We start from the raw sequence: 26,447 nt of genomic DNA on the forward strand, positions 1-26,447 counted from the left end.
GACACTGTGATGGTGAAGAAAGCTATTCGGGTCAGCTAAAGTGGTGCATGGCAGTAGTCCTAGCTACTTGAGAAGCTGAGGCAGGAGAATGGCTTGAGCCCAGGAGTTCCAGGCTGTAGCGCACTATAATCATGCCTGCAAATAGCCACTGCACTGCAGCCTGGACAACATAAACTGTTTCTAAAAAAAATGCAAGGAGGTATTCAGCTAAGTCCACAGGTGGGAGAGCTGACAGAAGCAGTTGGCACAGGTAGGGGTACCTTATATCCTGAGTAAGTTTCTCTTCCATTGAGGGCAAGCTGCTGCCCTTTCCATGGCAGAAAAGTCCAACAAACTCAGTCAGCCATGTTGGCAGGTTGCCATGAAGCTCTGCCAGTATCCAGATTAAAAAAACAGGGGTACAGTAAGGAAACACTCATTTTTAGATTTTTTCTTTGTACATTTTTGTACTGAAGAAGATATTTAGAAAATTTTTGACAGATGAAAAAATTATATATATTTATGTTCGTAAATGTGATTCTTCAATGTGTGTGTACATTGTGGCATGATTTAAATCAAGCTAATTAATATACCCATCATCTCACATACTTATTTTTGTGATGAAAACATTTAAAATCTACTCTCTTTAAGCAATTTTCAATATACAGTACGTTATTAATAACTGTAGTCACCATGCTGTACAGTAGATCTCCAGAATTTATTTCTCCTAACTGAAACTTTGTACCCTTGAACTAACAACTTCCCATCCCCTTTCCCTCCTCCGCCCTTTCCTGTTAACCACCATTCTATTCTCTGCTTCTATGAGTTAATTTTTTTTTTTTAGTTTCCACATATAAGTGAGATCATAAAGTATTTGTCTTTCTGTACTTGGCTTAAAAGAAAATTTTTTAGTGGAGTAACAGGTTCTGGCACTTGGCCAGTTACATTAAATTAACTAAAAACTCTCCTACTATAAACATCTGCAGGGCTAGAATGATTATTAACATTTTTAATGCATAGCTAAATACAAAAATAAAATCCTGGCTGGGCGAAGTGGCTCATGCCTGTAATCCCAGCACTTTGGGAGGCCGAGGTGGGCGGATCACAAGGTCAGGAGATTGAGACCATCCTGGCTAACATGGTGAAACTCCATCTCTACTAAAAATACAAAAAAATTAGCCGGGCACAGAGGCAGGCACCTGTAGTCCCAGCTACTCGGGAGGCTGAGGCAGGAGAATGGCGTGAACCCGGGAGGCGGAGCTTGCAGTGAGCCGAGATCACGCCACTGCACTCCAGCTTGGGCAACAGAGCGAGACTCCGTCTCAAAAATGAAATAAAATAAAATAAAATCCTAAAGGTCCAGAAATAAGGAATTGAATACCAGAGTAATAAGCATGTGAGTTGATAACTGTGTACTTAGGGATGTTATAGTGCAGGATTCCTAAAGATTATTCACCATCAAAAGTATAAAATATATAAACAGCCCATCATTTAACAAGTATTCAGTCTATAAATACTGAATTTTTATTACATATTAAATACTGTTCTAGGTTATGGGAATATAGAGGTGAACTCAACAGATGAAAATTCCTGCCCATATGAAAAAGGGAGGACAGACAATATAAAAATCTAAATATGACAATATAAAAGGTGGTGTGTGTGTGTGTATGTATATATATATATGCTGTGAGTAAAATGAGACAACAAGGTTAGGAGGATAGAGAATGACTGATATATACAAGGTGGTCAGGGAAGGTCCCTTTGAAAAGGAGACATTTGAACAGAGACCTGAAGAAAGTGAAGGAGCAAGCCAGCCAGTTATTTGCTTTGGTGTTCCAAACACAGAAACAAAAGGGCAAAATCCCAAGGCAGTAGCATGTTCCATATTTATAAAAAATAGCAACTGGCTATTATAGCTAGATTTCTATGCTAGAGCATACAGGCTGAGCATCTATAATCCAAAAATTAGAAATCTGAAATGCTTCAAAATCTCAAACTCTTTGAGCACCAACGTGACTACGCTACAGCAAGTCAACAAGAAATACAGTGGTAAGAAATGAAGTATTCAGAGGTAGGGGGCTAGATCTTGCAGGGCTAGAAAGCCTTGGATAGGACTTAAATTATTATATTAAATAAAGTGATGTAGAAAGCCATTGAAGTTTTTACATATTGGAATAACACAATCTGATTTATACTTTTAATGTGTCTCTCTAGCTGCTATATTGAGAATAGATGGTAAAGGACTTAGGGTAGAAGCAGGGAGATAAGTTACAGGCTATGTTCAATAATCCAGGCAAGACCTGATTTAGATTAGAGGCATTGGGCTGGGGAAAGGTTGGGAAGGACCCAGCATAGTCTACAAAGGAGGAGAACTCAGAGACGAGTGTTCTGGATCCCAAGTGAAAACTGTTTGAAGAAAGAGTTATCAATTTACTCAGTTCCATCAAGTAAAAAGAGGACTGTGAAGTGAATGGATTTAGTGATCTGCAGGTCATTGGTGACCTTGACAAGAACAGCTTGGATGGAGTGATGGTGATGAAAGCATGACTGGAGTGGATTTATAAGAAAAAGGCTCATACCTGTAATCTCAGCACTTTGGGAGGCCAAGGTGGGAGGATCACTTGAGGCCAGGAGCTCAAGACCAGCCTGGGCAACATAGTGAGGCCTTGTCTCTACAAAATTAAAAATAGATAAATAATAAAAGAAAAGGGGAGAGGGAAGATCAAGAATCATTAAGGGGTGCTAAAACCATCAAGTGAAAGATGGCTGGGAAAAGGATATTCATGTGGTGCCACATATTACTTGTTAATCACAAAGTTGTGGCGGACACCACCATCACCATCAAACTTAGCATCTCCTATAATAGGATAAACTGGCATGATATGCCTCCCGCTGTGATGCAATGGAAAAGAAATAACATGACCTTAGCAGTATTATTGCCATTGGATTTAACCTAAATCTGATTGAGGGAACAATCAGCTAAATCTCAGTTGTAAAGCATTCTACAAGATATTTCAAAAATGTTAGTGTTAATGAAAAACAAAATAAAGGCATGGAAACTTTTCTAGTTTAAAGGATAGTAAAGAATTAATGCAATCCAAGATTTTTGACTGTATACTGGATGTGGGAAAAACAGACGCAAAGGACATTTTTAGGATAACCAGAGACACTTAAATATGGATTGTATATTAGATAATGTTGTGTCTGTTTTAAATTTTTGGGATGTGATGATTATAATATAATTATATAAGAGAACAACTTTGTGGGTTTTTGTTGAGGGGGGAGGGTTGTTGGGGTTTTTGGTTTTTTTGTTTTGTTTTGTTTTGTTTTGTTTTTTGAGACAGAATCTCTCTCTGTCACCCAGGCTGGAGTGCAATGGTACCATCTCGGCTCACTGCAGCCTCCACCTCCCAGGTTCAAGCAATTCTTCTGCCTCAGCCTCCCAAGTAGCTGGGATTACAGGTGCCTGCCACCATGCCAAGTTAATTTTTAGGAGAGACAGGGTTTCATGCTGTTGGCCAGGCTGCTCTGGAACTCCAGACCTCAAGCAATCCACCCACCTCAGCTTCCGAAAGTGCTGGGATTACAAGGGTGAGCCACCACACCTGGCCAAGAACAACTCTGTTTTAATGAGATAGATGCTGAAATATTTAAGGATGAAATATAATGACATCTGCAACTTCAGCATTAAAATGTGTGTGTATGCGTGTGCATGCATGCACCCATGCCAGTATCTAAATTGAGAGAATTAAAACAAATACCTCAAAATGTTAATAGTTCATGAATCCAAGCAAAGAATGTGGTGTTAGTTGTTCGTTGTACTTTACACTTTTCATAAGTTTAAATTTTTCCAAAATAAAAAATTGAAGAAAAGGAAATAGGAAGTAAAGATAGTGCTTTTAAGAAGTTTGGCTATAAACGGGAGCAGACAAATGAACAGTAGCTAGAGGAGAATATAGGTTCAAGGGAAGTTTTTTCCCCCCAAGATTGGCAACACTATAGGATTCCATCATTCAACAACAGTATTAAGCTCTTACTATGTACTAGGTACTCTTCTGGACACTGGGGATAGCAGTGATAAAAAAAAAAACTCTACATTTTAGAGATTAGAGAAAGATAAGCAAAACGTATGGTTTTTAGATGGAATTAGAATCTACCCAGATGATTCATTTGATCTGCCAGATTTGGTACTCATTGTTTAAATTTGAAAAACTATGGCCAGGCGTGGTGGCTCACACCTGTAATCCCAGCACTTTGGGAGGCTGAGGCAGGTGAATCATCTGAGGTCAGGAGTTCGAGACCAGCCTGGCCAACATGGTGAAACCCCATCTCTACTAAAAAAAAATACAAAAAAATTAGCTGGGCCTGGTGGTGTATGCATGTAATCCCAGCTACTTGGGAGGCTGAGGCGGGAGAATTGCTTGAACCCAGATGGCAGAGGTTGCAGTGAGCCAAGGTCCTGCCATTGCATTCCAGCCTGGGCAACAGAGTGAGACTCTGTCTCAAAAAGAAAAAGAAAAAAAGAAAAGAAAAGAAAAACTGCAACATTACGAACTTTCAAGTAGGTCTGTGTGGAATCCTTATTGTGTATGGGTTGCTTGGCTTTATACGCTTAAAGGATTTGGCCAAATATGATATACAGTAAAAAGTGGCAGATTTCAAAATGTGATCTGCAAATCCCTGACCTATTAGGTAAAAACTATTTTCCTAATAGTACTGAGACAATATTTCCCATTTTCACTGCATGGACACATACACTGATGGCATAGAAGTGATCATGGATAAGCTCTCATTTTTTTCTTTACCACCATATATTTGCAATTAAAAACTCAATAAATTTGACTTTAACATGAGTTCTCTTTGATGAAACCATAAAGATTGCTAGTTTTATTAAATCTTGACTCAGGTATACATCTTTTTAACATTCTGTGTGATGAAATGGAAGTACTCATAAACATGTTTGCTGCAGGTACAGTGAATGTCTTAAGGAAAAGCAGTTTTGTGATTGTTTGAATTACAAGCTAAAACAGCCCATCTTTTATGGAACTTCATTTTTACTTGACAAAACAATAAATAACCATGGTTATTAGGACTTGGAGATTTGGCATGACATATTCTCAAGGATGAGCAAACTGAGCCTGTTTAAGGAAACAACTGACAGTTGTTTCCAATGATTTGTTGCCAGTGATAAAATTCAAGTTTTCAAGCAAAAATTATAATTTTGGAAAACATGTATTTGCCACAATGAGCCTGACAGTTTCTTTGTGAAAAATTAATAAGCATGATTATTTAATGTTTTAGAAATCACATGGGTCAACATTTAGAAGATCTGCATAATTCAGTAAACCAGTTTTCCAAATGAGCAAGCATGACATTACAAAATCTTGCAAAATAAAATACCTATTCAAAGCAAACATTATGTAGGTTTTACCAATCCCTATTGACTATTATAAATTAAAACTGAGAAATTTTAAAATATTAATTTATAAAAAGCCAAGAGACTTTAATATAACAGTAAAAAAGTTTATGTGGTTGAAGATTTTAATTTGCAATTAACTACCACCTGTTGAGTGGAATATCCACACTTTTCTGAGAAGGGCATTAAAATATTCCTTCCTTTTCTAACTATATATTTGTGTAAGGTTATACTTCAGCCATAATAACATATTGCAGTATGTTGAATGCAAAACAGATAAAAGAATTCAGCTTTCTCTTGTGAAGCCAGAGAGTAAATATATTTGCAAGACAAATATATTGTAGACAGGAAGTATATTTGTACCACTCTTCTCAAAAAAATAGGTTTTCTTTTAGAAAATATAATTATTTCATAAAAACATGTTTATATTAACATGTGTTATAGATGGAATTGGGTCCCCCAAAATGCATACATTGAACCCCTAACCCCCAAAAATAGGGCCTGTAGGGAGATAATTAAAGTTAAATGAGGTCGTAAGGATAGGACCCTAATCCCATAGGATCGATGTCCTTATAAAAAGAGACAGAGACACCAGAGAGCTCTCTCTTTTGCATGAACATGTATGTGTGCACACAAGAAGAAAGGCCTTGTGAGGACACAATGAGAAAGCAGCCATCTGCAAGCCAGGAAGAGAGCCCTCACCACAAACCAAAATTGCTAGCACCTTGAGCTTGGACTTCTAGCCTCTAGAACTTTGAGAAAATAAATTTCTGTGGTTTATGCCACCTGGTCTGTGGTATTTTGTTATGACATACCAAGGAGACTAATATAACGTGTAATGGGCTTATTTTTAAATGAATTAAATTTTTAAAAAATTTTCTGAGTTTCGGCCGTGTGCGGTGGCTCACGCCTATAATCCCAGCACTTTGGGAGGCCGAAGCGGGTGGATCACTTGAAGTCAGGAGTTTGAGACCAGCCTGGCCAACACAGCGAAACCCCGTCTCTACTAAAAATACCAGAATTAGCCAGGCGTGGTGGCAAACGCTTATAATCCCAGCTACTTGGGAGGCTGAGGCAGGAGAATTGCTGGAACCTGGAAAGTGGTGGTTGCAGTGAGCTGAGATCGTGCCACCGCACTCCAGCCTGGGCAACAGAGTGAGACTCCGTCTCAAAAAAAAAAAAAATTTCTTAGTTTCAGTTTCTAATTATTGGGTCTGGAATTTGATTTTACACTACTTACACACTAGTAAAATTAGCCTGCTGCTGTTTCATGGATACTGGCAGAAGACACAAGACCCTCTGGGTCAGAAACAAAAGACTATTACTCACGGCACATCAAACAGCATGAGTATCAGCATATTTGCATAGATTCCCTTTATCCTCAAGACCCACAGAGTTGATGTAATATGACCTGGTTGAATGCTGTGAACAAAGTTGGTTTGCTTCACAGCTAAGGAACACCAAGCATGGAGAGTCTCCTTGTTTTATAGCAAGCAATAAGGTAGCCTGCCCTTTATCTAAGGAATTACATCTTTGTCTCAAGATTACTAGCTGCATAGACAACCCTGAAAAACAGAGCCTTGTCTGAGAGCCCAAGGCACATGATATCTCTCAACAATAATACAGTAAATACCAAAAAGTATGACACAAACAAAAGCACTTTGGAGTTCCCAATAATTTTTAAGAGTATAAATTGCCGATCTGTAGCAGGGATCAGAAAACTTCTTATAGGGCCAGATGGTAAATATTTTAGCCATGTAGGCATTGCAATCTCTGTTGCAACTACTAAACTTTACCATAGTAGCACAAACTACAAATAGACTGGAAATAGATTTACATAAATAAATGGACATAGTGATGTACCAATAATGCTTTGTTTACAAAAACAGGGAACTGACTTGCAGGCTATAATTTTCTGACCCCTAGACTATATATAGCATTGGTTTATATGCATGTAGCAATGTGATACAAACCTTATAGAGGAGGTTTCCTGAGCACAGGGTTAAGCTGTGTATGGAAATAATTGGTCTTAGAGACCAGTTGAGAAGCCATATGCCACTTGGGATATCCAATCCATTATTATTTAATAATAAATCAATTTAAAAAGTACTGTTACATTCTCTTAAAAAAAAAAAAAAGAAAAGCCTCTGTTGGTCACACGTTGCTTCCAACTACCACCTCATTTTGCAGCAAACAGCATGCATTTCGTGATGGTGCCAGTTCCTCATGTCTGCCAAGTGCCATTGGTGGCACAGAGGAAGCAGGTAGATACGATGGGTCTTCTTAATAATAGCTAAGAAACCCGGAACTTGGGGAATCTACCACTTTTGTAATAGGCAGTGAACAAGCCTCCTCTTTTTCTGCAGAAAGATGTGACCTTATTCCTCAGGGTTTGGCCACTAATACAGTCCTGAGGAATAGCCCCGTCAAGAGTGGTCAAGGCCATGCGTTCTTGGCACACCCAGAAAGAATGTGCACTCTAATTGTCAACAGTGTGATTCTGTTAAAATTTAAGTCAGATCAGGTCACCCCTCTGTTCAAAATCCCCTCTTACCTCCCAAGTAAGTCAGAGTAAAAACCAAAGCCCTTACGGTGGTCTAACCTTATCTGGCCCCCACTTTAACTCTCCAACCCGAAGCTTATTAACTCCTCCATTGCTTTCCTACTCAGCCATACTGGCCTCTTTACTGTTATTCAGAGGCCAGATGTGTACCTTCCTCAGGGCTTTTATCTTTTGTTCTTCCTTATTGTTTCCTCTGCCCAGAGCTTGCATGATATCTGCATGGCTACCATCCTCACCCTCTGAGTGAAGCCCCTCCTAACTGGCCTTTCTAGCACTGTAGCCCATTCTCAATGCTCTTTATTTCCAATCCTGGCTTTACTTCTCTCATAACAACTACTGTACTGTTTATTTTACATATTTCCTTGTTTACCTTGTTTATTATCTGTCTCTCCCCCACTAAGCTTTAAGGTCTATGAGTGCAGGGATTTTTGTCTACTTTTTTTTTTTTTTGAGATAGAGTTTCGCTCTTGTTGCCCGGGCTGGAGTGCAATGGCACAATCTGGGCTGACTGCAACCTCCACCCCCCGGGTTCAAGCGATTCTCCTGCCTCAGCCTCCCGAATAGCTGGGATTACAGGCATGTGCCACCACACCTGGCTAATTTTGTAATTTTAGTAGCGATGGGGTTTCTTCATGTTGGTCAGGCTGGTCTCAAACTCCTGACCTCAGGTGATCCTGCCGCCTCAGCCTCCCAAAGTGCTGGGATAACAAGTGTGAGCCACCACGCCCAGCCTTTTGTGTACTTTTTATACTGTTGACACACTAGTGCTTAGAATTGAACCTTATATACAAGGTGGTCATACGTATTTAACAAATAAATGAATACTAGATAATAACATAATGCTATCTACTTGATTCTCAGCTAGAAATGTTCTCTCCCTTTGAACTTTTGAAGCATTAGTAATTCTTACAGCTTTTTAAAATTGTTTCATTTCTTCTGTTGACAATTCAGTAAGGAAAGTTTGTGTTTTAAGCATTCAAGTTTCATTTTACAGCAAACACTAATCCTATATTTTAGAGTGAAAACATAATATTTATAGCATTCAGATCATGAAATGATGCTTCTAAATGCCTACTTTGACTATAATCCTATTTTACTGATTTTTCAAAATAATATTTTATAGACATTTAGTGGCAGGAATTGAATATGTTCTTGCTTATTAGTTCTAAGATATTGGTATTTAAGTGTGTATCTAAGAAGTTGTACACATTTTTAAAAATATTCTTCCTTTCACTTACAATATAGCTTGTACATTTGTAGGAATGCCAGTCTGGCCATTAGCACTCAAATTTTATATTTAAAACTTTGTTTCAGTTTACTATGTATTTCTTGAAAAGCTTGCATTTTTTAAGTTTTTAAATAAAATTAGCTCATAAAGAACATTGATGAAAACTGGCATCTAATATGCTGTGCATTGAAGTGGTTACTTAATTTAAAAGCTATTCTATACCATTTTAAGGAGATCCACCTGCATAGACTTAAGTCCCACCCTGATTAATGATGTTAATGATTAAGGGGCATGTTTTGCTCTTGTCAGTATGGGCCATAATGTTTCAAAATGGTGAGAACGTTAACTATGTCATATACTTCTGAGCAATGTTTCTCAAAGTGCATTTCTTTTCATGTTAACAGGTATTAGGTAAACAAGCTCTCTAGCTAAGTAATTTTTTTAGCTATTTAAAGAAATTTAGTAAGTTTTGTTACCAAAGTACATCTGGATCTGCTAAAAAGCATTTAAATCTTCTAGAAGCAGGTAAAATAGTAGTCCCCAAGATTACTTGAACGTAGAGCCCTTTGATCATAGATCATTTCTCTGCTCTGATGTTTTGTGGGATTCACTTTGGAAAATGCTGCCATAAAAACTTAGAACCTCAGGGCTGAAAAGACTTTAAAGACTGTTTAATATAATCCTCCAATTTATTGTTTCTGACAACACTTGACCAGTTTTGCCTTCTGTTGTTTATACTTCAAAAATAATGGAAATTGTGATTTATTTATTGTGAGTAGAGTTTTTTGCTCATTTCCACATCTCTTTTTCTTAGTGTGGGAGAGCACATCGAAGATTTACTGTGGAAGTTAACAAGCCTTCAGATGAGAAAAGCTGCTTTGCACTTGTCAGCAGAGACCTTGTCCTTCCTTAGGGTCACATAGCTTCATGGGAAGATTATTATTTTATAAGATATATATTAGGAAGTGCCATTGGTATCAGCATTTGTTGAAGGGAAGGGATCAGGATTGGGCAGAGGGAGACATTGGGCTGCATTGTAGTCGCAATAAAGGCTTCAGTTGACACCATGGAGTGCTCTGGATCTGTAGTGGCTCATCAGAGCTGTTCTAAGTTGGGGTGAAGGTAGTCTTCATCACTCAGTCAGTGTAGGCTGGACCTGGAAAAGCACATGACCTTACCTGAGGGAGCTCTTGTTAACCAGGGAACCTTCCCAAGAGAGTTAAGAGCTGAGGGCTGTCTGCCATTACCACTTCCAGTAGCCACAGGAATAAGGTTTTTGTTTCTGGAGGTGTATGGGGCAGTGTGTCACAGGATGCACTTCTGAAGTCTGTCAGTGAGATTGTTTTTGTCTCCTAACAACAAAGACCTGATGATGCTTAACACATAAGATTAATTTTTCTCACATAATGAAAAGTCTGAAAGTAGGCAGATGCTGGTATTTGTCTCTTAGTCTTAGTCTTTTTCCATGCTCTCAAGATAGCTGCTAGACCTCTAGTCAATATGTCTGCATTCCAAGCAGCAAAGGTTCCTAGGAGCTTCACCCAGTGACTTCCACTTGTGTATACCTATTTATAAGACAAGCTAGGAAGTGACATTTTTCAGCAGTCACATTGCCTAGAGTTCTGTCACAAAGGAGGAATGGATATTAGGGTTGTCAGCTAATAGTCTTTGCCATAGAAAATCATCATTAATCTGAGGAGGCAGGTAGGAAAAGCATTGCAAAACTACCAGTCATTATTGAAGTGGACTGGGGTGGGTGATGGGGCAAGGGAGGGTGGGGATCTGAGTGTGGCAAGAACAGGATAGATTTTAGAAAACAAGTCAGGTGGGTAAGAGTTAAAGATTTTGACATTAAGAATTGGAAGAAGTGGATAGGAAAGTCACCAGAAATGTGCAGGGTGACTTTAAAGGCCCATGAAGTTTTTGGATAAACCACTACCTGAAGCCACTAACTATGTACTTCCTCTCTGGGTAGCAACTAGTTACCAAAAAACAAACAAACCTAGTAGCAAATAGATTTCAAAGTCACGCCAGGCTGAAGGCTTTACCTTTGATCTTGGTGAAATTTCAAGGCCACGAAATTTAATTTAGAAGTTTCAACAGCTACTTATATTAATCCTCTGAAATATAATGGCATAGAAAAAGTTATATGAAGTAAAAAGAATCTTTTACTAACCAGAATAGTATATTGTTATATAATGTAATATAAATGGTGTGTTTTCATGTTTATGTCCTAAAATCTCCTTTGAGATCTCTTTCCCATAATCATAATACTAAACAGTTGGCCAGGCACAGTGGCTCACACCTGTAATCTCAGCACTTTGGGAGGCCGAGGCAGGCAGATCACCTGAAGTCGGGAGTTTGAGACCAGTCTGGCCAACATGGTGAAACCCCATCTCTACTAAAAATAAAAAAATTAGCCGGGCATGGTGGCAGACACCTATAATCCCAGCTACTCGGGAAGCTGAGGCAGGAGAATTGCCTGAGCCCAGGAGGCAGAGGTTGCAGTGAACCGAGATCACGCCATTGCACTCCAGCCTGGGCGACAGAGCGAGACTCTGTCTCAAAAAAGAAAATAATAATAATAATACTAAACAGTTATAACTGAGACATTCCCCCATTTAATGGCAGTGAAAGGATAGGCCTTTCTGTTTGTTCTTTTTACTCTGTAATCATCCTAGGAAAGGGGCATGTGGCAGCATAGTGTATCAAGGTAAAAGCTTGGCTTGTGATTCAGACCACGGTTTCAAAGCTTAGCTCTTCTGCTTACTCTCTGTATGATCTTGGCCAAGATTACTTGAGTTAGTAATTCACAAACAGCTGATTTTGTCCCGCCTAAAAGACATTTGACAATGTCTTTGACAAGAGATATGTTTGGTTGTCATAGCTGGGGTGGGAGTTGCTGCTGGAATTTAGTTTGTGGAGGCAGCTAAAAATCCCACAATACGCAGGACAGCCCTCACAACAGAGAATTAGCTGGCCCAAAATGTGAACAGTGCTGATATTGAGAAACCCTATTTTAACCTTTCCAAACCTCCATTTCTACATCCAAGTATTGGGGTTAGTAACAGTACCTATTTAATCATTTTTGTGGTGGTTAAATGAGATAATCCATGTAAAATGCCTAACCTAGTGCCTGACACATAAGTGTTCTGTTAATATAAAATTTAAAGTCTTATTATCATCACGAGTACTAATCTGGATATTTAGGCTGAATTAAAAGAATAAGTGGCCTTCTACCTATAGCCATGCAGCCAGGAAAATCCATTTGCATTTTTCCTTCATCTGATGAAAATGTGTAAAGAACAAACAAAAGAGGAAAGGAATAGAAGCCCTTCTTGCTTAAGAGTCAAAGAAGATAACGAATCAATTAGGTTACCACTATACTTATTATAAAATCTACAAAAATGGTGCTCAGCCCAACTTAGGTAAATAGCTTTCTTCATGTTGATGTCATTTTTTCCCCTCTCTTTGCTTTCTTCTTTTTGTGCCATATTGTAAAGTTATAGCTCCTTGCCTCTCCACATCTTTTCAAGTTTCAGCTTTTTAAAATCTTTTCTGAGCCAGTTACGGTGGCTCATGCCTGTAATCTCAGCACTTTGGGAGGTCAAGCTGGGAGGATCACATGAGTCCAGGAGTTCAAGACCCGCCTGGGCAACATAGCAAGACCCTGTCTCTAAAAAAAATTCTTTTTTAAATTAGCCAAGTGTGGTGCCACATACCAATAGTCCCGGCTACTTGGGAGTCTGAGGTAGGAAGATAACTTGAGCCCAGAAGGCCAAGGCTACAGTGAGCAGTGATCATACCACTGTACTCCAGCCTGGGCCACAAAGTGAGACCCTGTTTCAAAAATATATATAAATAAAATAATTTCTGGTTATCAAGGATTTGGGAAACATTATATTAATAAAAAGTGTTAGCCAGGACAAAGCATTGGTATATTTAAAAGAAAAAGTTGGCCAGATGTTGTGGCTCACGCCTGTAATCCCAACACTTTGAGAGGCTGAGACAGGAGGCACTTGAGGCCAGGGCAAGTGAGCACCTGGGCAAAATAGCAAGACTACCAAAAAAAAATCAGCTGAGTGTGATGATGCATACCTGTAGTCCCAGCTACTCAGGAGGTTCAGGTGGGAAAATCACTTAAGCCCAGAAGATCAAAGTTGCAGTGAGCTATAATTGTGCCACTACTGCACTCTAGCCTGGGCAACAGAGTGAGATCCCATCTCTAAAACAAACAAAAAAAGGAAAATAAAAACCATGCCACCATTACAGACTATTCTGATAGTAACCAAATGAGCTACTGAAATGTTTGCTATGTTTTCAAATCTGTAATTTTCATTTGGTAATTTTATTAAGGTATACTGGAGTAAACTCCAAACCTCTAAACTTTACTTAGTAACCATAAATTCATTCCTACTGCAATGATATTAATAAATTAACTTTTATTTTTCAAGGCAAATGCAATAGGCCGAAGTGCTAAAACTGTTCGAGAATTTCTAGAAAAGAATTACACAGAAGATGCCATAGCAAGTGACAGTGAAGCTATCAAGTTAGCAATAAAAGCTTTGCTAGAAGTAAGTGATCTAATAAAGCATATTCAGGAAATCATGAGTTTTTTTTCCTCATCCATTTTTGTTTATTAAACACAAAATTTGCTGAAATAATTCTAATAGTGTACTTGTTCTACATTAGGTTGTCCAGTCTGGTGGAAAAAACATTGAACTTGCTATAATAAGAAGAAATCAACCTTTGAAGGTAAGTCATTAACCAAAGAGGAAAAAGTATCTGTAGTATAAAGTATTTTGACAAAAGTTAAAAGGTTGTTGGCCTCTAGGCTTCCGATATAACGTTATCCTTCATTAATGTCAAATAACCTCCACTCATTTCTGACCGTCTACCGTTTTTTTGTTTGTTTTTTGTGTTTTTTTTTTCTTTTTAAATAGAGACAGGATTTCACCACGTTGCCCAGGCTGGTCTCTAACTCCTAGAATCAAGCGATCAGCCTGCCTTGGCCCCCTGGGATTACAAGTGTGAGCCACCGCACTCGTCCTGTCTACTGATTTTTATGTATTTCCATTACTTTACATTTGAAAGTGCCTTGAGCGTCCTGTGAGACTTAAACTTTAATACCTAGCACGATAACCTTTCCATATTTCTTTGTGCCAAGTCTCATGTTATTATATGTATAACGTCTGTCAGCCATTATGGGTTAAAACTGCTGGACTACAAAATAAAATGTTCAGGATATTGTGACAGAGGACCCACTGGCTAAAGAGCATTTGAAATGTAGTTCACTATTGTTCATTAGGTAGAACCAACTGTACAGCATAGTTTGCCAACGAGCTCTCTTTAGCTGATTGTAAAAAAGCACTCAAATTTGGGAAACTATATTAGAAATATACTTAAAGGATTGTTTTATACTCAAATATGGCAGTGTACGCCTGTAATACCAGCTACTCGAGAGACTGAGGTGGGAGGATCACTTGAGGTCAGGAGTTCAAGACCAGCCTTGGCAAGGTAACAAGACCCCCATCTCTATGAAAAAAAAAAAATTAAAAATTAAATTAAAAAAAAAAAGGATTGTTGCCAGACGCGGTGGCTCACACCTGTAATCCCAGCACTTTGGGAGGCTGAGGCAGATGAATCACTTGAGGTCAGGAGTTCAAGACTAGCCTGGCCAACATAGTGAAACCCCGTCTCTACTAAAAATACAAAAAAAAAGTTGGGCATGGTGGCAGACACCTGTGATCCCAGCTGCTTGGGAGGCTGAGGCAGGAGAATCACTTCAAACCGGGAGGCAGAAGTTGCAGTGAGCTGAGATTATGCCAGTGATCTGGGCAATAGATCGAGACTCCATCTCAAAAAAATTATTTTGAAGATTGTTTTACATATATCTTTTCTTTGGTTTTAAGGAAAATATTTCAAGTAGTGTTAAAATTAGTGCCATCTGGAGCAGTGGGGTTTTTTGTTTGTTTGTTTCTGTTTTTGTTTTTGTCATCATGGTTGCTTTGACATCAATTTCCTACCCTTTATTATTCAACTAACAGATGGGATATGAGGATAAGACAGCAGCAAAGTTTCAATAAATAAGAGAAATGGAGACAAGATGGTGGAGCATGCCCCTGCAGAGCCCCACATAAATCACAGAGTGCTGAGCACAGGGTGTGGAAATGGATATTATCCAGGTTTTTGTCACCCCTGCTGCTAAAGAGCCCAGGGACAGATGCAGCAACACCATAGGGGCACAGAAACCACTGAGGCCAGAGTTTGCCTCTTCTGCTCCATGATATACCTATGCATATACACATAGACATACACACACACACACACACACAAACACACACACACACACACACAGAGTTATATGCATATTTTTGCTTTTGAGTGATAGAATGGTATGCTTACTGACAGCAGTGTTATACTGTCTTCCACATGATACTTTAGGATAGGCTATGTAGGGAACAGAACACATGCTTTGGAGTTGGTAGACTAGGATTAAGTTCCAGCAGATACATTTGTTTAACAACATGACCTTGAGCAAATTGCTCTCATCTTCAGCTTCCAGTTTTCTTCCCTATAAAATGAGTCTAACGATAACTTCATCAAAGGGCTGTTGTGATAAGTAAATGAAATGGTGTGAGATGGTAGTATCCTTTTATAGTAAGTGTTCATTAACTGGTGTTTTACAGATTGCAGGTTTGTGGCAACCCTGTGTTGAGCAAGTCTGTCAATTCCATTTGTCCAACAGCATGTGCTTACTTTGTGTCTCTGTCACATTTTTGATAACTCTCAGAATATTTCAGACTTTTTCATTATTATTATTATATATGTAATGTAGTAACAATGTAATTATTATATAATGGTGATCTGTGATCAATGATCTTTGATATTACTGTGCTAATTGTTTTGGAGTGCCATGAACTGCATCCATATAAAACACTGAGTGAACTTAATCAATAAATGTTGCGTGTGTTCTGACTGCTCCACTGACCAGCCATTTACCTGTGTCTCTCCTTCTCCTCAGGCTTCCTATTGCCTGAGGCATAACAATATTGAAAATAGGCCAGTTAATAACCCGATAAGGGGCCTCTAAGTGTTCAAGTGAAAGGAAGAGTCTCATGTCTGTCACATGAGTTTTAAATTTAAAAAAACTAGAATTGTTAAGCTTAGTGAGGAAGGCAGTCGAAAGCCAAGACAGGTGGAAAGCTAGGCCTCTTGTGCAAGTTATTCAAATTGTGAATGCAAAGGGAAAGTACTCAAGAACATTAAAAGTACTTAAAGAAATTTAAAGTGCTATTGCAAGTGAACACATGAATGATAAGAAACTGAAACAGCCAGGCCAGGTGTGGTGGCACGCACCTGGCCAACATGGCAAAACCTGTCTCTACTAAAAATACAAAATTTAGCCACGTGTGGTGGCACGCACCTGTAATCCCAGCTACTCGGCAGGCTGAGGCAGGAGAGTTGCTTGAACCTGAGAGGTGGAGGTTGCAGTGAGCTGAGATGGCGCCACTGCACTCCAGCCTGGGCAACAGAGTGAGATGCCATCTAAAAAAAAAAAACCATTCTTGTTACTGATATGGAGGTTTTAGTGGGCTGGCTGGAAGATCAAACCAGCCACAACGTTCCTCTAAGCCAAAGCCTAATCCAGAGCAAAGTCCTAACTTTCTTCAATTCTGTGAAGGCTGAGAGGGGTGAGGAAGCTGCAGAAGAAAAGGTTGGAGCTAACAGAGGTTGGTTCATGAGGTTTAAGGAAAGAAGCCACCTTCATAACATAAAGGGGCAAGGTGAAGCAGCAAGTACTGATGGAGAAGCTGCAGCAAGTTATCCAGAAGACCTAGCTAAGACATTTATCTTCAGTGAAGGTGGTTATACTAAACAACAGATTTTCAATGTAGATGAAACAGCTTTCTGCTGGAAGAAGACACCATCTAAAATTTTCATAGCTAGAGATAGGAGAAATCACCTCACTGCCTGGCTTCAAGGGACAGACTGTCTTGTTAGCGGATAATGCAGCTGGTAACTTTAAGTAGAAGCCAGTGCTCATTTACAATCAATGGATGACAGCACATCTATTTATAGCATAGTATACTGAATATTTTAAGCCCACTACTGAGACCTAACACTCAAAAAAAGAAGATTCCTTTCAAAATGTTACTGCTTATTCACAGTCCACCTAGTCACCCAGTAGCTCTGATGGACATGTATGAGGAAATTAATGTTTTCGTGCCTGCTAACACATCCTTTCTGCAGCATGTGCATCAAGGAGTAATTTTGACTTTCAAGTCTTATTATTCAAGAAATGTGGCCAGACATAGTGGCTCACACCTATAATCTCAACACTTTGGGAGGCCAAGGCAGAAGAATTGCTAGAGGCTAGAGGTTTGAGATCAGCCTGGGCAACATAGTTAGACTGTGTCTCTACCAACATTGGCTGGGCACGGTAGCTCATGCCTGTAATCCCAGCACTTTGGGAGGCCGGAGGCGGGCGGATCACTTGAGATCAGGAGTTCAACACCAGCCTGGCCAACATGGTGAAACCCCGTCTCTACCACAAATACAAAAATTAGCTGGGTGTGGTGGGGGGAATCTGTAATCCCAGCTACTCAGGAGGCTAAGGCAGGAGAATCGCTTGAACCCAGGAGGTGGAGGTTGCAGTGAGCCAAGATCATGCCGCCGCACTCTAGCCGGGGCAACAGAGCGAGACTCTGTCTCAAAAAAAGCAAACAAAAAGCCCGGGCGTGGTGGCTCACGCTTGTAATCCCAGCACTTTGGGATACTGAGGTGGGTGGATCATGAGGTCAGGAGTTCGAGATCAGCCTGGCCAACATAGTGAAACCCCGTCTCTACTAAAAATACACACACACACACAAAATTAGCTGGGTGTGTTGGAGGGCACCTGTAGTCCCAGCTACTTGGGAGGCTGAGGCAGGAGAATTGCTTGAACCTGGGAGGCAGAGGTTGCAGTGAGCTGAGATCACGCCACTGCACTCTAGCCTGGGCAACACAGCGAGACTCTGTCTCAAACAAACAAACAAACAAAAAAAAGCAAAGTGAGGCTCTAGAGCTACCCTAGTTCAAATTCTAGCTCTACCATTTCCCAGTGTAAACAAATAACTTCTCTGTGTCTGTTTTCTTATCTGTGGATTAATAGCCTTTCCACACATGGTTATGATGAGTACTATATTATTAAATTAGAAAAACACATAAGACATAAGAAATTTACTGAGTAGTGTAAACCTTTATTATTTGATGCCTCTACCCCGTATTCTTAAGCTGATTTTAGAGGTGGACTGGTTTTCTAGTTATTCTCTGACCTGTCCTTGGCAATTCCAGTTGTATCTAAGTTACTAAGAAGTAAATAGTATTTACTAAATATGAAAAACATAAAATCTCTCAATTTTACAAATGTACTTCTTAAATCACTGACTATGCGCTGAAATTTTAACACTTTGACAGGAAATAGCTTGACTTAAGGTATATAAGTAGACTTCTACAACTTCAGTTTCTGGCATTATGCTGGATTAGATAATATAAACTCTTCTGCTGTAAAACATGAGGACAATTCTAGATGAAATATAACTAGTTTTTTAAAGACATAGCTGAGCTTCTGCAAGAACTAAAAGAAAATCCCCTTTCCACACATGGTTATGATGAGTACTATATTATTAAATTAGAAAAACACATAAGACATAAGAAATTTACTGAGTAGTGTAAACCTTTATTATTTGATGCCTCTACCCCATATTCTTAAGCTGATTTTAGAGGTGGACTGGTTTTCTAGTTATTCTCTGACCTGTCCTTGGCAATTCCAGTTGTATCTAAGTTACTAAGAAGTAAATAGTATTTACTAAATATGAAAAACATAAAATCTCTCAATTTTACAAATGTACTTCTTAAATCACTGACTATGCGCTGAAATTTTAACACTTTGACAGGAAATAGCTTGACTTAAGGTATATAAGTAGACTTCTACAACTTCAGTTTCTGGCATTATGCTGGATTAGATAATATAAACTCTTCTGCTGTAAAACATGAGGACAATTCTAGATGAAATATAACTAGTTTTTTAAAGACATAGCTGAGCTTCTGCAAGAACTAAAAGAAAATCCCCAGGGACCAAAATGAAAAGTACCCTGAAAGCCAGAGGTAAACATTTGAATTAAACTGCCCTGGAGAAGGATACTTGTCTCCCTAGCCTAGGAAGTTAGATATAAACACCTACTTGGGGCCAGGAATCAGTAGAAAGGTAGAACTTAAACATTTTCTCATTTAATGCCAGGATTCTTCCATGAAAGGATGGACCAGGCTGGGCACCGTGGTTCATGCCTGTAATCCCAGCACTTTGGGAGGCCAAGGCGGCCAGATCACCTGAGGTCAGCAGTTTGAGATTAGCCTGGCCAATGTGGTGAAAACCCATCTCTACTAAAAATACAAAAAATTAGCCGATGTGGTGGTGTGCGCCTGTAGTCCCAGCTACTCAGGGGGCTGAGGCAGGAGAATCGCTTGAGCCTAGGGTGGCAGAGGTCGTAGTGAGCTGAGATCATGCCACAGCCCTCCAGCCTGGGTGACAGAGCAAGAGTCTGCTTCAAAAAAAGTGAGGTCTGAGCAGTGGTGCACACCTGTAATACCAGCATTTGGGGAGACTGAGGCAGGAGGATAAGTCCTTACTTATCAATAATATCATTGAATGTAAGTGGACTAAACTCTCCAATCAAAAGATATAGAATGACTGAATGGATTTAAAAAAAAAAGACCCAATGATCTGTTGACTACGAAAAACATACTTCACCTATAAAGACAAACATAGACTGAAAAAAAGAGATGGAAAAAGATATTTCATGCCAATGGAAACCGAAAAAGAGCCAGAGTCACTATACTTATATCAGACAAAATAGATTTCAAGGCAAAAACTATAAGAAGAGACAAAAAAGGTCACTATATAATGATAAAGGGGTCAGTTCAGCAAGAAGATATAACAGTCTTAAATATATATGCACCCAACACTGTAGAACCTAGCTATATAAAGTAAACATTATTAGAGCTAAAAAGACAGATAGATTCCAATACAATAATAGCTAGAAACTTCAACACACCATTTTCAGCATTGGACAAATCTTCCAGACAGAAAATCAGCAAAGAAACATCAGACTTAAACTGCACTGTAGACCAAATGTATCTAATAGATATTTACAGAACATTTCATCCAACAGCTGCAGAATATGCATTATTCTCCTCAGCACATGGATCATTTTCAAGGATAGACCGTATTTAGGTCACAAAATAAGCCTTAAAATATTCAAAAAATTGAAATAATATCAAGCATCTTCTCTGACCACAGTGGAAAAAAATACTAGAAATCAGTAACTAGAGGAATTTTGGAAACTATATGAATTCATGGAAATTAAACAATATGCTCCTGAATGACCAGTGAGTCAATGAAGAAATTAAGAAGAAAATTAAAAGTTTTCTTGAAACAAGTGATAATGAAAACGTAACATATCAAAACATATGGAATACAGTGAAAGCATTACTAAGAAGGAGGTTTATAGCTGTAAGTGCCCACATCAAAAAAGAAAGGACACCAAAAATAAAAATAAAAAATAGAAAGGTGTTCCATGTTCATGGATTGGAAGAATCAATGTTTTTAAAATGTCCATACTACCCAAAGTAATCTACAGATTCAATGCAATCCCTGCCAAAATACCAATGATATTCTTCACAGAAATATTAAAAAAAATCATAAAATCTATATAAAACCTCAAAAGACCCAGAAGAGCCAAAGCTGCCCTAAGCAAAAAGGACAAAACTGAAGGAATCATATTGCCTGACTTCAAATTATGCTACAGAGCTATGGTAACCAAAGCAGCATGGTTCTGGCATAAGGACAGACACATAGATTAATTAAACAAAATAGAGATCCCAGAAACAAATCCACATATCTATAGTGAACTCATTTTTGACAGAGGTGCTAAGAAGATACACTGGGAAAAAGTTTCTTCAATAAAGGGTGCTGGGAAAACTGAATATCCATATGCAGAAGAATGAAACTAGACCCCTATCTCTCACCATATACAAAACATCAAAAAAGAATGGATTAAAGACTGAAGCCTGTGACCTCAATCTATAAAACTACTACAAGAAAACATGGGAGAAAATTCCCAGGACATTGGTCTGCACAAAAAATTCTTGAGTAGTACCCTACAAACACAGGCAACCAAAGCAAAAATAGACGAATAGGATCACATCAAGTTAAAGAACTTCTGCACGGCAAAGGAAACAATCAACAAAGTGAGGTGACAGCCCACAGAATGGGAGAAAATATTTGCAAATTTACCCTTCTGACAAGGGTTTAATAACCAGAATGTATAAGGAGCTCAAACAACTCTATAAGAGAAAAAACAATAATCTGATCAAAAAATGGGTGAAGGATTTGAATAGACTTTTCTCAAAGGAAGACATACAAATGGCAAACAGGCATATAAAAAGGTGCTTGGGCTGAGCTCTTGCTTGTAATCCCAGCACTTTGGGAGGCCAAGGCGGGAGGATCACTTGAGCCTAGGAGTTTCAGACCAGCCTGGACAACACAGTGAGACCTTGTCTCTACAAATATAATAATTTAAAAATTAGCCTGGTGTGGTGGTGTGCTCCTGTGGTCCCAGCTACTTGGGAAGCTGAGGTAGGAGGATCCCTTGAACCTGGGAGGTCAAGGCAGCAGTGAGCCATGATTGTGCCACTGTACTCCATCCTGGGCAACAGAGCAAGACCCCATCTCCAAAAAAAAAAGGTGATCAACATCATTGATCATCAGAGAAATGCAAATCAAAACTACAATAAAACATCATCTCACCCCAGTTAAAATGGCTTATATCTAATAGACAAGCTACAGCAAATGCTGGCGAGGATATGGAGAAAAGGGAACCCTCATACACTGTTGGTGGGAATGTAAATTAGTACAACCACTATGAAGAATAGTTTGGAGATTCCTCAAAAAACATAAAATAAAAGTACATATGGTCCAGCAATCCCACTACTGGGTGTATACCCAAAAGAAAGGAAATCAGTATATTGAAGAAATAGCTGCACTCCCATGTTAATTGCAGAACTGTTCACAATAGCCAAGATTTGGAAGCAACCTTAGGGTCCATCAACAGATGAATGTATGAAGACAATGTGATACTTACACACAATGAAGTACTGTTCTGCCACAAAAAAAAATAATGAGATACTGTCATTTGCAATAACATGGATGGAACTGGAGATTGTTAAATAAGGCAGGCACGGAAAGACAGACATTGCATGTTTTTACTCATTTGTGGAATCTAAAAATCAAAACAATTGAACTCATGGAGATACAGAGTAGAAGGATGGTTACTAGAGGCTGGGAAGGGTAGGGGGGCAGGGGCAGGTGGGGATGGTTAATAGGTACAAAAAATTAGAATTTAGAAGACCTAGTATTTGATAGCACAACAGGGTAACAATTTAATTGTACATTTTAAGATAACTAAAAGTATAATTGGATTGTTTGTAACACAAAGGATAAATGCTTGAGAGAATGGATACCCCGTTCTCCATGATGTGGTTATTATGCATCACATGCCTGTATCAAAATATCTCATGTACCCCATAATATATATACCTACTATGTACTCACAAAAATTAAAAATAATTTTTTGAAAAGGCTTCTTGAGGCTGGGCGCAGTGGCTCATGCCTGTAATCCCAGCACTTTGGGAGGCCGAGACAGGCAGATCGATTGAGCCCAGGAGTTTGAGACCAGCCTAGGCAACATGGCGAAACCCTGTCTCTACAAAAAATACAGAAGTTAGCTGGGCATGGTGGTTCACACCTGTAGCCCCAGCTACTCCAGTTGCTGAGGCGGTAGGATGGCTTGAGCCCAGGAGGCAGAGGTTGCAGTGAGCTGTGATCATTTCAGCTCTAGGCAGCAGAGCAAGACCCTGTCTCAAAAAGGAAAAATAAAATGAAAGACACTTTTTCAAAGGAGGAAATTATTTCTTCCCCAAGTAATAACCACATCACTTTATTCAGGTTTATATTGTAATGATCTATTTATATGCCAGTTTTTTTCCACTAAACTGTGGACTCCTTAATAGCACGTAAGAATTATATTCTTCTACTTTCAGAGCCCATGGAACTCCCAGTAATTGCTTGATGGGTAAATTCATTTCATAAAACATTCAAATAATATATTTTATGTAGATTATTGACAAATACAGATTTTCTGACACACGTCTTTATAGGTGAAATGGAAAGAGTTCTGGAGTTGAAATAAGAATCAGAGACCTAATCTTTAATCCTTCTTTAATCTTTGGCCAAATATAATTTAGCTTTGTGAATCTACGTTTTCTTATATGTAAATTCTAGTGATGGACTAATAGCTAAAATCCTTTACATCTCTAACATCTTTGAAAATTTGCCTTTCCATAAAGTTGATCATTCTTTTATCAATTTAATAGATACCTCTTTTCAGTATTAAGATCATTACATTTAGATTTTTGTATATAAATTTATTAACGTCACTGAAGTTAATAATTGCTGTCTTAGCCAGGCGCGGTGGCTCAGGCCTGTAATCCCAGCACTTTGGGAGGCTGAGGCGGGCAGATCACTTGAGGTCAGGAGTTCAAGACCAGCCTGGCCAACATGGCAAAACCCTGTCTGTACTGAAAATGCAAATCTCTCTACTAAAAATACAAAAATCAGTCAGGCATGGTAGCACACGCCTGTAGTCCCAGCTACTCAGGAGACTGAGGTGGGAGAATCGCTTGAACCTGGCAGGCAGAGGTTGCAATCGCATCACTGCAGTCCAGCCTGGGCGACAGGGTGAGACCCTGTCTGAAAAAAAAAGAAAAAGAAAATGGCAGCCTGGTCTCGAACCCCTGACCTCAACTGATCCACCCACCTTGGCCTCCCAAAGTGCTGGGATTACAGGCGTGAGTCACCAGGTTTGGCCAATAATTGCTGTCTTATAGCCGCAAGCATGTAACCTTGGATCTACTTGTGAACAGTACAACAGAAAATCAAACTACACTGCAAATTCTTAGAAAAATAAAACCTTTTTTGCTTTCTACTTAGACATCAAGTAGCCTAATTATCTTTTCCCATCTCATTTTGCTATTCTATAAACTGATCAAATTATTAAACCCTATCAGAGAACCACACAGTAGGGTGCAGTTGGGAGAGTTAAATAATGAGTCTTTGTTCATGAATAAAATTAAGCCTCGCATTAAAATGTTTTTGGAGTTATATGCATATATAGGATATATAATGCAATATCACCTTTTGCCCTGCTTTCTTTTTTAGCACAGTGATAGTAGAAATGTCAGAGATCTGGTTTTGCCCATAATTGTTATTGCTCTTAGACCTCTTGAAATGCTTCATTGTATATTTGAAGTTACAAAATATAAAGTTACACATAGAAAGTATAAATTTATTAAATATTGGAATTCTTCATATTGTAAATATTTAGATATTATTTGTATAACTGACATTTGATCTTTAAATTTTTTTCTCTTTTCAGATGTTTAGTGCAAAAGAAGTTGAATTATACGTAACTGAAATAGAAAAGGAAAAGGAAGAAGCAGAGAAGAAAAAATCAAAGAAATCTGTCTAATTCTTAGGATGACCACTGGGAGGTCTTAATGTTTTGTTTTATTGTACTGCCTGAGGTTGTTTAGTGAAATTTTAGAGGAAAACAGTTATTTTGCAGCATTACATGTAGTACTTGTGTGATGTTTTGAGAATGCCACATCTGTGGCTGTCTTCATTCTATTACATAGTCAAACATAGGTTTATGTGAAGATTTTCTTTGAAAGGGGATTTTAATAATTGTTGAGAGCAGTCATAATTCCACATAAGCCTGAGACTCTATAATTTGTCCAGTGTCTTACTTATCTTCATATATGCAAATATAATTTAAAAAAATTTTTAATTAAAAAAATTTAATAATTTGGTGATGTTTGAGTATTGACTGTCAGTTAAGGACATAGTTATTCCAAATAAACTAAATATAATATTGAGCTGCATTTCTCAAAGAATGACAAAAGCATCCTTATACTGATGAGTTCTTAAAATTTTGTCAGAGCCTTCTTCATTTTACAATATTTCATTATTTTTATTTTACCTTTTTCATTTTACAAGTTGCAATATATTGTTTTGTTCATGGAACAAGTATAGGCCGAATTCAAACATGCAATTAAAGCATGGGAAGAGCTTCTAAGGCATCTTAACAGGATGCTACATGAAAATAAGGAAAGAAATTAATACATATAACTTTTAGTTTAGATTTTTATTTTATCTCAAGTATGTCCAGTGTGTTCGGTTTGTTACATATTCCATGAAATATCTGAGTGTGTATTTTATGATTGATATTATGGAAGGCTTATTGGGGGAACAAGAAAAATATAAAAAGTAATCTCCGCCCATGGAAAGGATTTAATCCAAATGGTCCACAAGAGGAATGTGCTTAATTCCTACAGTGAGTTTATATTTTTGAAAATAAAAGCTAGTAAATATTCTTTCTGTTGTTTTAATTAATTATTTATTTCAGAGATGAGGTCTCACTATGTTGCCCAGGCTGGTCTCAAACTCCTGGCTTCAAGCAAGCCTCCCACCTCCACCACCCGAAGTGCTGGGATTACAGGCTGAGCCACTGCACCTGGTCTTAATGTTCTTTTTTGAAAACGAGGGGAGAGGTTAAGTTTTTGCAGAGGAATGAAAATAGTAGGGGAAGGCCAGGCGTGGTGGCTCATGCCTGTAATCCCAGCACTTTGGGAGGCTGAGGTGGGCGGACCACTTGAGGCCAGGAGTTCGGAACCAGCCTGGCCAACATGGCGAAACCCTGAGTGGGGTTGGGTTGGTTTTGGGATGAAACTGTTCCACCTCAGATCATCAGGCATTCGATTCTCATAAGGAGCCCGCAATCCCTTGCATGTGCAGTTCACAGCAGGGTTCACACTCCGATAAGAATCTTTTTTTTTTTTTTTTTTTTGAGATGAGTCTCGCTCTGTCACCCAGGCTGGAGTGCAGTGGCGCAATCTCGGCTCCCTACAAGCTCCGCCTCTCAGGTTCAAGTGATTCTCCTGCCTCAGCCTCTCAAGCAGCTGGAACTACAGGCATGTGCTATCACGACCAGCTAATTTTTGTATTTTTAGTAGAGTCGGGGTTTCGCCATGTTGGCCAGGCTGGTCTTGAACTCCTGGCCTCAGGTGACCACCCGCCTCGGCCTCCCAAAGTGCTGGGATTA

The 26,447-nt window shown here is 38.8% G+C and overlaps 1 protein-coding gene across 3 annotated transcripts in view; it reads left to right on the forward strand.

Annotated features, from left to right (window-relative positions):
- Positions 1-25,719, forward strand: part of PSMA8 (proteasome 20S subunit alpha 8) — a 52,912-nt gene extending 27,193 nt beyond the window's left edge. For 2 of the 3 annotated variants that reach the window (XM_054460526.1, XM_054460525.1), the window contains exons 5-7: positions 13,641-13,760; positions 13,879-13,941; positions 24,723-25,719. In XM_054460526.1, coding sequence (XP_054316501.1) covers positions 13,641-13,760; positions 13,879-13,941; positions 24,723-24,815 — 276 coding nt within the window. In that variant the 3' untranslated portion in view covers positions 24,816-25,719. The remainder of the gene's footprint in view (positions 1-13,640; positions 13,761-13,878; positions 13,942-24,722) is intronic. The other variant, XM_054460528.1, reaches the window with a different exon arrangement.
- Positions 25,720-26,447: the final 728 nt, after the last annotated feature.

The sequence above is a fragment of the Pongo pygmaeus genome, chromosome 17 (genome assembly GCF_028885625.2).
Source record: "Pongo pygmaeus isolate AG05252 chromosome 17, NHGRI_mPonPyg2-v2.0_pri, whole genome shotgun sequence".
Lineage (NCBI taxonomy): Eukaryota > Metazoa > Chordata > Mammalia > Primates > Hominidae > Pongo > Pongo pygmaeus.